General features: G+C 44.2%; 1 protein-coding gene across 2 annotated transcripts in view; it reads right to left on the reverse strand.

Moving 5' to 3' along the window:
- The window catches only part of ANKRD10 (ankyrin repeat domain 10), a 33,033-nt gene extending 25,559 nt beyond the window's left edge, over window positions 1-7,474 (reverse strand). Inside the window, exons 1-2 of one of the 2 annotated variants that reach the window (XM_019644804.1) lie at window positions 7,094-7,474; window positions 2,813-2,965 (exon numbers count right to left, since the gene is read on the reverse strand). In XM_019644804.1, the coding sequence (XP_019500349.1) occupies window positions 2,813-2,965; window positions 7,094-7,300 (360 nt within the window). In that variant the 5' untranslated portion in view covers window positions 7,301-7,474. Of the gene's footprint in view, window positions 1-2,812; window positions 2,966-6,660; window positions 6,764-7,093 lie in introns of those variants that run through there. The other variant, XM_019644805.1, reaches the window with a different exon arrangement.
- Window positions 7,475-11,689: the final 4,215 nt, after the last annotated feature.

The following is an 11,689-nucleotide window of genomic DNA, read 5'->3' on the forward strand; positions in this document are numbered from 1 at the left end:
TTTAAACCAGTCACATTTTAAAAGTACCAAATAGTTTGTATTATAATTCTAGAACTACTGTTGGCAAACTGAATAATAAAGTGGGAGAGGTTACCAGAAATCTGAAGACAGACAAGTCACCCTGAATTTTAAGAAAAATCTCGTTTCTAATGTAGTTACAAGAAACTATAAAGACATCAAATGCCAGTAAAATTCTGGAAAGGGTATTAAAGAGATGACTTGCAAACACAAAAAGAAATGCCCATGGGTAGTCACTATAACAAAAATAAATCACTTGAAAACTAACTTCTCTCCCTCTTTTTGTAAACTTAGAACACTGAGCCTCTAGACAGTACATCTAAGTTTCCAAAACCCCTTATGCTAACCTCAGAGATGGCAGAGAAAGTGTCCATTAAGCTTGAGGAAAACAAACTTACAACAGTTAGTAACTAACAGGCCAAAAGACTTTAAAACTAGAAGATGTGTTAAAACTAACCAAATGTTATATTAAGAAATGCTGTCTTAGGTTCAAAAAAATTACATTCACACAAACAAAAAAGCGTAAGAAAAACCTAGATCTGGCTTTGTTAACAGTTTATCTGGGAAATGAGAAAAACCGTCTACCTCAAGATGAGTCAACAGTGTGTTGCAAGAGCCAACAAAAGGGCTACTGGGACTTCAGGGTCACTGGGTGCCTGTCACAGCAGTTCAACCATTACCTAACAGAGCAAGATGACATCTGAGATTCAGACTGAAGCTCATGAGACCACAGCCAACTGAGATCCTTTCATGAGCAATGCCAGGATGCTTAGGAAACCCGAGCGACACCCTCACATATGGAGAGGACTTGGAGATATTGAGCCAGGTGGGCATTTAAAACACAGGGAGGGTTGAGGAGGGTGGGATCTGGGAACTCTTGCCCTGGGAGCAGAGTTCAGGAGAGATTTCCACACGGTGCAGCTCAGAGGAAGGGAGGGGGGCAAACCTTTTTATCTGTGGAAAATACTGAGCTGCTAAAAACATTATAAGAAAAAGGGGCTTCTAGATTTAAAAAGGTCTGAAAAGAAGCACTAGACAATTTCTTTTTTTCTTTTTTTCTTTTTTTTTTTTTTTAGCTGAGCCATCCTGCTACCTGTTGGCAGCTCAGCGGCTGTTCAGCTCGGGCTGGACTCGAACTGCTGTTGCTCAGAGCTCAAACTCTTGAGCAAGCTCTTAACCAACTGAGCCACTCGGCCAGCCCCTAGCACTAGACAATTTCTTTCGCTGTCAATTAGATGCTATGTAACAATTTAGTGAAAGCTAACATACAGAATATTCTGTAAATTCCATATTATACTAAATATCAATTACTGCTCTTCATGAATTATCTAAATTTTATTGATAAGGACACTGAGCCACAGACCAAGAAAATGACTTGCCCAAGGCCAGAGAGATGAGAAAGCGAGTGTGGAATCAAGCCCCAGAGCCCTTTCTATTGGGATAGAGGAGAGGAGAACGCAGGACCAGGAATGACCCTAATTGAGAGAGATAGGCAATATCTATGCAACAATGGTTACAGTCGCCAGTTCATGACTCCTAAATAGGTGGATAATAGTAACAAGGCTATAGAGAAGTCTGTACACATAAATGCATCCATGCGTGGAGGCCGAGGGAAGAGAAAGGAGTAGCACAAGCCTAAATATTATGTCAACTCCTGAGTTCTAGCTTAGTAACAGAAACAGACCCAAAATCCAGGGCTCTCCCCTTTACTATCCTCTCTACTAAGTCTATTATGAAGAAAAATTACCCTTCTATCGCTTGCTCCACTCTCCCACTTAAGTCACTGCTAAAATACCTTTCCTCAAAAATGTGCTTTGTAGGTGGGGTAGCTGAGTTATCTTTAGGAGAGGGGCTGGCAACTACTTTCTACTTGGTTATCAATCAAAGGATGAATCTTAGCAGAAAAAGCAGAAAGAGGAAATAAAGTTCCTTTGCACATAGTAGGCCCTTCATGATTATTAGAAAAAGCATATAAAAATAGGATAAAGGGAAAAGAGAAAAGTAGAAAGGTATAAAGAATAGCTACAAAGCTTGTGGCAACAAGTCCCTTAGACAAATCTATCCTGGGGCAGGGTGCTAAGTCAGGGTATGCTGCTTTCAGACTATCTGTGGAGTCTCTTACAACCAAAAGCCTGTCCATGCAAGCAAGTTCCCAATAAGCTAAGCACTCTTCTTGTGCCCCCCGCCCCCCCCCCCGCCTTAAGTGAAAGGAATACTGAAAACACAAGAAAAAACTGGCACTCTCATGTTCATGTCTATATGCTTGAATACAAAATCCTTGCATTTTGGTGTCCAGGAGTCACTTCCTACATGACACTTGGCTACTTACCTGCATCTAGTCATCACCCCCAACTTGTATCTGAAGCAATATTAATTCATATTGGTCAATCTGCTAAGGCTAACTTAACCAGAGAGGACTTAATAGCCATTCTTTTGCTAGAATGGATATGTTTTCACAATTATCGGTAGAAATGAAGCTAAGGCAGCTGTGAGCAGGGGAGCCAGGAAACCTGGGCTCGAGGCCAGGTTTCAGTTACCAGCTGTGTGTAACCTTGGGCAAATCACCTTGGGTAACTCTGGATCACAGTAAGTCACTAACAGGTACTCTATAAACAGGAAGCATTGCTATGTAAAGGCCCTATTGTCCACAAGTTCACTCAATAAACATAAATTCCAGTTAGACCACAGGTAAAAACATCAAACTCGAAGGCCTCAATTTAAAACTCAACACCATGTAATTATAACTGGAAAAAGAAAACAAAACAACCCAAGTCAATCACTGGTATTTGCTTACCGGTGTATTAATGCTGGCTCCTGCTTGAATCAACCAGATGAGGCACTGAGGATGTCCCCCGAAAGCAGCAATATGGGCTGGGGTCTGTGCATAACGCGTAGTGGAGACATCAAGCGTGGCTCCAGCTCTGACCAACTGTATTAAGCACTCCAACTTCAAAACAGCAGGAGAAGGGATGAAACATGCATAAATATTGGTATACTATTAAATATCACACAAATAACCTAAAGTCTATAATGGAGATAAGTGGCATTCTTTGTTACTAATTTTCTGTTTAAAGGAACAAAGTAAGTCATTCCTTCACAACATCACACAAATTTTAAAAGGCATTTGAAAGAAAATTTTTTCTTATAAAAAAGTTGGTACATAAAAATATAAAGTCAAAAAGACTGACTCTACATAAATTTAAATATTTTGTTTTTCTTACAGTTGAAAAAGACAAAATAAAGACTATATTGCATTATTCAGACTTCTGTCGAAACTAGGTTTTGCCACTTTCACATACTATTCTAAAGCATAAAAATTTTAAAAGTGGTTGGCAGGTTAAAAGAAGTTTGTGTAGCCACAGTAAACTGTTCATAGTCAAAGGCTATTTCCTGTAGTCCACACAACTGGACTCTACAGCTTTATACTATGCATTTGATGAATACCCAATTGAGGCCCACCATCCAGATTATTTTCTTAGGGAAAAGATGTGTAGAGTAAGTGAGAGGGCAAGACTTAGATTTTTTAAATTGTATAGGGAAAAAAACACACCAAAAAAACAACAACCCAATGTAAAAAAGGCCTAGAGCATAGCTGAACTCTGCCCTAGCAGGTGTCTAAAAGGAAGACAGGAGAGTCAAGACATGATTTTGCAGCCAGGTACTGATATTATACTAGCCTCTGGGTAAAAGAATTCATCACACTCAACAAGCATTTAGCAAGTGCCTACCATATATAAAGGCCTGCTTCTCAAAGACTTACACAGTTCCACCCGGTGTGTCCTCAGATCCTGGATCCCAGACTGCTCCGTTTCCCCTCACGAAGTGCAACGCAGTTAGGGAAAGAGCTCTAACTGCCAACAATCTTTCTCTTCCAGAGGACAGATCTCAAATGAAGAACATACGGCTATATGCCCATCTCACCCTAGGTCTCTTATCCTCTTTTGGCAACTTAAGCCTGTCCTTGCAAAGGCCAGATCGCTGCAATCAACATTTTTGTGAGATGAACTCTCACAGTTGGGAGTACACTGATTTAAAACCTGATCTCTGTCTTCAAGGAACTTCAATCTGGGAGCAACGGCTGATAGAGACAACTTGGTATATTTTTATATATTGCCTGTATTAATGTACTTAGTGAAAAATCAAAGTGCTAATATTAGTGTTAAGATGAACAGGTGTCAAATCCAACAAAAATGAAACAAGGATGAAAATCACTTGGCATGCCCAAAGCAGTCAATCTGAAAATCAACTGAGAGGCCCCTGGACTTAAATTGGTTAACTATTGGTTCAATTTAGGAATTGGGTTTGGAATTCTGGAAAGATCCTGTTCAATACACAAGGTGTAATTAGAGATTTTAAATAATGTTTCATCCTCCAGTAACAAATAAGCCTTGTAAAAAACTTGTGTACAACTGGCACATTTCTAGGAACACAAGCTTGAAAGTTGGGAATAGTTCATAATATGCTAAATCAGCGGTTCTCAACCTTCCTAATGCCGCGACCCCTTAATACAGTTCCTCATGTTGTGGTAACCCCCAACCATAAAATTATTTTCGTTGCTACTCTGTAACTGTAATTTTGCTACTGTTATGAATCGTAATGTAAGTATCTTTTTGTTTTCCGATGGTCTTAGGCGACCCCTGTGAAAGGGTCGTTCGACCTCCAAAGGGGTCGCAACCCACAGGTTGAGAACTGCTGTGCTAAATGCTAAGTTGGCTCTTGCACAGGCCAAGAACAGTGTAGGCTTAAATGTATATAAAAGGAGGGAAGCTGTTTGCAAGGGGCAGGGGCTGCATTGGGAACCTGGAACCCTGAATCCTGGCCTAATGTCTGCACTAACAGCTTTTTCTCACAGACTGAATGATGCTTTCTATGGCCCTTTCTGTATCTAAGACTATACAGGCATGATTAATGACAGTTAAAAATACTAAAATAACTACTTCTACGACATTTGGCCTCTGAGATTAATCTACTACTCATGTTCTATAAAAGTAGAGATTTTCAAAAAGTTGGTTTTATTTTTAATCATCATAAAATACACATGAAATTCACCATATTAAGCACAGTAAAGCAGTTATGACCATTAATTCCTCGAGATACCTGAAGGCACCCTTGGGTTGGTAAATAAGTATTATAAATGACCACTTGTGATGAGGTTTAAGCATTCTACAGAATGTACTCAAGTGTCATACAATAAATACTGTGTCATTTTCAACCAAGGATCCGAATCAACATCAAAGCCTTTTCAAAAAAGCTGTCCTTGCCTGTTCCAAGGGTGTCTTTCCCCAAAACACATAGGGACAAAAAATGTTGAGAACCAATGCTTTGAGAGTAAACAACAGAACAAGATGCACTCCAGAGGGAAATAATGCCTCAGATTACTGATTGCCTTGGGAAATCTACATTCAAGGCTAAAGGGAGAAGGGCAGGAAAGAGGGTTCTAACTTTTGTTCCTTAAGAGACTGATTTCCCATGGAGGCTCATTTTCAACTACTATAGTAGCACAACTCTAGACACTGGTGCCATGGGATCTCACAGCCCATGGGTAATTAACTTACTTGCCTCACCTCCACTGTCATAACTCCCTTTCATTTCTTTCAGAAAAGTAAACCTCCGATTTTTCCATTTTATGAGGGGAATCAGAAACTGTTTCATAAAAGACACAACTGTATTGTGAACGCAGCACCAATAAGAGCAAAACAGAGCAATTTCATCAGCTGGTATTAAAAATATTAAAATGTTCAGATCTTCTTGAAATGAAATTTCTTTCACGTTATCCTGCATATATTTCTGCAAAAACATTTCTCTATTTCAACCTAATCTTACCATTTCAGAAGAAAAACATTTTTAAATGTCTCTAAATTTTGGTATATAAATCTTAATCATTAGTCACTTCTGAAATGCGCCGTGAATCTCACTTTGACTACTTCTCTGACTAAATAAATAACTCCATTTACTGCATAGTAGAGGAAAATGTTATCTAACCTAAAATTTTAAAGCAGCACTGTTCTTTTAAAAATGATACAGAGAAAGGTAATATAAAGGCTCCACAAAAAGATAATTCTACCTAATTTAACACCTTTACAGTAATTTAGATGCAAGACAGCACAACCATAACTGATTTTACTCTATCTGGGCAAACTTAAGAGTCTCAAAAGCATACAAACAACATTTTACACAAAATCCCCTAAAAGCATTTTTTTCTGAGTCACTATTCATCTTACACAACAGTCTGATGGCTTCACAATTTAATTAGGTTATTCCCACCACCATAATCATATGAAATACAACCTTCACCTAACAGTGTAGCTGCCCGCGCCTCGGGAGAGGCAAGGAGGCTGGGGTTCCCACGGCCACAGACGCGCAGAACCCCTCCGGCTCCAGCAACCCTCGGCATTTAGGGAAGCTGACCCCACCCACCGATCACCCGCATTTCGCGCTGTTTCGCTCAGTGCCTGTAATCCTCCAACGGGTGTCTGCAGGTGTCCGAGAGGGAACAAACGAAAAGTCCTCCTAGGCCCAGCAGTCACACAGCGTCCCCCGCAATTGCATAGGGCCTCCGCGAGCCCGCCGCCCTGCGACTTTCCCCAGAGCCACTGGGACTCGGGCAGCCCGCGCGCCACCCTGAAGGCCTCATCTCCTCACCATCACCCAAGTCGGTCGGCCAGCCGCGGGAAGCCCGGTCCCTCAGCATAGGCGACCGAGGGTGGGCGCGAACCTCCCGCCCGACCGCAGGCACTAATCCTCACTCGGCCAGGGGCGGAGCCTCGGGGAAACCGGCGCCTCTGGGAGGCCACCCGTTTGAAAGTTAGGCCGCCGCACATGCGCCCCAAGCCCCTCGGGGCGCCGCTGGGCCCGCTTCCGCTCCGCGCTCCCGGCACCCCCTGGGTTCCTCTGGGGGTCCCGACCGCCTGCGCCGCGGAATTTGCGCCCCGAAACCCTCGGGACACCATCGCTGCTAACCCCAATTCCGCCCGCGCTCCCGGCACGCCCCGCGCCCCCTGCGCCTCAGCCCCCAGCTTCCCCGACCCCCAGAGAAAAGCCGCGGAAAATGGCGCCTTAAAGTGCTCGAGCCCACCTTGCCGAAGTGCGCGGCCCAGTGCACCGGTGTCCAGCCGTAGAAGGAGTCCTCGGCGGCCAGATGGTCGCGCGGCGTCTGCTGCAGCAGCGAGCAGAGCGCGGCCAGGTCCCCGTCGCGGCAGGCGCGGTGCAGCGGGAAGCGGAGCGACAACAGCTCCTCGCTCGAGAAGCCGGCTTCCACGCCCGGGCCCACTCCCGCCGCCATGGTCCGTCACCGAAGAGCGCGAACTGGCGGGCAGAGAGAACGTGCGGTGAGGACACGAGAGGCCGCCGCCACCCGAGCACAAAGGAGCTAGAGCAGCGCCACCACCGTCGCCGCCGCGTCCCACCGGCTGCCGAACAGAGCGCGCGCCGGGGGGCGGGATCGGGGGCGGGGCCTGCTGCGAGCGGTCCTAAAGACTAGGCTGGGGCGGGACGGGGCGGGGCCTATAGCGGCCGGGCCTGAGGCCGGCGCCGGGAGACCGGGGGTCTGGAGGGAGGTCTGGAGGGAAGCCTAGAGCAGTGGGGGCGGGGCCTGGCGGGGCCGGAATTGCGGCAGTCGTCTGGAGCGGCTGGGGCTGAGGGCGTGCCGGGAGCAGGGGATGAAGCCAGGAGCTGAAGGCAGTGCCGAGGAGGCCGGGGTGGAGCCAGCAGCAGGGGATGGGGCCCGGGAGCAGGGGGCGGGGCCTGGCGAGACTGCGCCTGGGGCAAACGCTTGGGGCCGCTGGGCTGAAGGCCGGACTTGGAGCCGGGGGGCCTTGCCGAAGCAATTCCCTGGGCGGGCGGGCCACGACCTTGCCCAGATCCCAGTCGTGTCCCGACCATCCCGCGGGGGCGGCCCAGCGGCGGAGAACTCAGGGGAGAAGCCCCTTCCCCTTAATTAAAAGCGCCCCGGAGCCTCAGGTTTGCGGTTTTGTGATCTACCCCCACGCAGGATGCCGGGTGCCCCGGGGTTTTCGGGCGCGTGCCTGTAATTCAGATTAATCCTCTGGGGGAATCGGCTGCTCCTTAATCTGAGACTCCAGTCCCGGCGCTTTGCTGAGCGAGGATCCCGCTTTCTGACCTAATTTGAGTGCGTGATAGTTGGGGAGGTGGGCTACACATTTGGAGAACACACAGCAAAAATACTGAGAAAGCAACATCAATGTACGCAAGAAAATAAACACGAAATTCTCCTTTAATGACCAAGAATCATTTTTTTAAAATAAGATCTTTTCTGATTATGCGTAATACATGTATCATAAACAATTTCACTATGGAGGAATAACCACCACTAACTTTGTCGCTGTGAGAAACTTCCAAACCTGTAGAGAATTTTTACAAGAGTTTGAGCCCAATTGCTGACATGTGCCAGGGAGCAAGATCTCAAATGCTCCTCATAATAACAGTTTTGCAGTTTCCTTTATACATTTGAAATTAAGGAGGGAAAATAAGATTACATGGAGGTGGGAAAAATAAGGCAGGGGGTGTGGGGAGGAATTGGATTACAGGTTAACAAGATTATGTGCCTTCTTGAGGGTTAATACCTTCCAGGGGTATTCTGGCATTTCTAAGGTGTGTTAACCTAGATGCACAAAAAGAATGGACAGGGCTGGTTTAAAACCTTTCACTAAGGAAGTTACAAGCCTGGAGCAGGACTACCCATCGATCATTTCCTGCCCAGTTAGGAATTTGTGATCTGATCTCCCTGTGGGGTTACTTTCCACAGAACCCCCCCTTTTTTGTCCACATGTTTATGGATATTTACTTATAGTACTATTTTAACCATATAGTTTGATTTGTATATATTCTTTCTCCTTGTGTATGTTGCTTTGCTTTTTTTCTTTTACAAAATTCTAAATCAGTAAATCATCAGTAAGTAGGTAACCAGGTGTCTAGGAAAATATTGATGCATAAGATAGCACATTGCAGCATTAGTTAATATGAGTAAAACAAGTTAAAAATCTAGTGCCTAACAAAGGGAAATTAACTTATGGTGTAAACATATAACAGTCATCTATTCATACAGCAAACATGTTGCGTACAATGGTGAATAAAAAACATTGGGAAATGTTCATAATAGTGAGAAAAAGTAGCAAGTCCTTCAATTAAGTCAGTGAGCAATTATTAATGAATGGGAAATATGAATGACATTTAGAATCTGTCTTCTCGCAAGGAGTTTATAATCTATTAGATGTGGCAAAAAAACAAAAAACAAACAAAAAAACATTTCAATAGTTGTTCAAGCAATACTTTTTTGTTTGGATCAAAAAGGTAAAAATATGCTGTAAACTCATTTCAAGCTTGGTCCACTGCAGAGTTCAGTCATTTTTCTTTGTACAAACCATGATAATACTAATTAATTATTTAAGATATAACACCCCGGTAATGACTTCCACCTTTCCTAGGAAAGCGGCATTCCATTTTGCCAAAGGACATGTGCTTGCCTTCTGAGCCATAATAATTAGAGGGAGGGATTACTCTTCCTTACCCTGCATTCTGCAAATGATGAAACCGAGACACAGATAAGCTAAGGAACTTGCCCAAGGACAAACTGCATGCCTGTGGCAGAGCTTAGAATAATACCCAGACCTAGTTTCCAACCCACTGTTAAATTTTTTTTTAACCTTGGAATTTATTTTGTATACAATTTTAAGGCCTAGGAAAATAAGGTAGGGTATAGTGATAGGATTTTTAAAGTGTATCTTCCTCAATTAATATGACTTTCTTGTGTTTTAGGGTTGCTTGGACTATATACATATTTAGGTAGCTGTACAGAAATAGACCAACATATATATGATGCCATATATATGATCCCTAAGATAGGTTTCAAGATAATTGTGGATATGAGAATAATAAGGGGGTGTCTACTGAGTGCTTCCAAATGCCGATGTTCCAGTTGGTTGGTTCCATGGTTTGCCCAATTCTTATTAATAATTTCAGATTTTCTTTAGGACTCTTATTTCTTTTAAGTTCTAAAGAAAATGAAAAAAAGTAGATTCATAGCTCACATCCTTTGATTTTATTTGATAAAGCAGCCATAAATAAGTGACAAAGATTCACTCCCTAACCAAACTCTATCTGGCTCCCCTGAATTTCAACTAGGCCTCGATTTATGGACTTGGACATTCATCTCTGCATTGTCCAGTTTTAGCAAGAATCCTGATAAGTTGGTTTAGCTCGAATTTCCCATCCACTATATCTGATCACCCTTGATATCTCATCAGGTTCCTCATCCCCCACAACCCTCAGGTGATGTCTGCTCACCCTGTCTGCCTTCAGCAAGAATCCTGTTAGGTCGGATTAGCCAGAACCCCTGATGTTTAGCTGATGTTTTTGATCTTGATAGATCTTATGATTTTCCATCCATGGACACCCACCTTGCCCCATGGCTATACATTCCAACTTGCCCATGCTGTATTCAGAACTAAGTCCGATCTTTCTACCCCACTACAAGAAAAATGGGACCTTACCCATTGCAGTGGTCCCTACACCCATTGTGATGGCTTCCCTTGAATAAAATCTGCCTTACCATGCCTTAACAAGTGTCATTGAATAATTTTCTTCTTCGTTCGAATTATAATTTTTTTCTTTAACCTATCAAAGCTGGGTATTTGAAGATATGATTCATATACATGAAAGAAAACAGGAAGACTTAAAACTCAATATATCAAAACAAAACAAAAAAGCCCTGTGTTTAGGATTGGCATTCTGTCTTTCCATAAAAGGATTGTGTTGTGTGAGGAATTACTCAAATGGGGCAGGGTTCAGCTGAAGGAATGTCCCAATCAGAAATGCGCAGAAGTCAGAAGTGTCCACATACTTAGTAGACAGTCATGGGCCTCCTCTGAGTGCTGTTATTACACTTGGGACACAGTGAACAGTGTGTTGTGGGAGATGAAATCGGAGAGGAAGGCAGGGCCCCAGGTTATACACCATACTGAGGAGCTGTCCTTAATTCCTGAAAGTAGGACCAGTGAGGGGCTTAGCTGTGGTGCCAGGTAAGGGGAGGGTATGGGGCTTGGAGGGAGAACCAGATTCAACTTACAGCTGATTCTGGGGCTGGGAAAGCCCACTCCGATGGTGCCCTCACCCTGCCATAAAAGTGGGACCAGAGTCTTACTATTCTCTTTTTCCATTCTCCTCTCCCATCCAGCTCTCACCATGCTGCCAGATCCATGTTTTAAGGAGGCAAATCTGCTTAAAATTGGACATCAGAACAATGTCTCGGTCTGTTCAGGCAGCCATAACAAAGTACTGTAGTGTGGTTAGCTTAAACAACAGAAATGGAATTCTCAGCGCCCCGGAGTCTAGAAGTTCAAAATCAGGGTCTCTTCATCAGGAGAGTCTGGTTCTGGTGAGAACCCTCTTCCATGGGTGCCTGGGTGCCTTCTTCTTTTTTTTTTTTTAGCCCATGGCAACCCAGTGCCACAGGGGCTGCAGCCTACGCTGTTGCCGGCGATTCATGGCAGCCCAGCTCCAGGTTGAGCTGTTGTTCAGCATCTCAGCTGTAGAGGGCAGTGTCACTGGCCCTCATATGTGGGATCCGAACCGGGGCCCTCTGGCTTCCCAAGCCAGTTCTTAACCATCGCGCCACTCGGCCAGCCCCATGGGTGCCTTCTTGCTGTGTCCTCAT

Source organism: Hipposideros armiger, unplaced genomic scaffold, assembly GCF_001890085.2.
Source record: "Hipposideros armiger isolate ML-2016 unplaced genomic scaffold, ASM189008v1 scaffold_91, whole genome shotgun sequence".
Taxonomy (NCBI): Eukaryota; Metazoa; Chordata; class Mammalia; order Chiroptera; family Hipposideridae; genus Hipposideros; species Hipposideros armiger.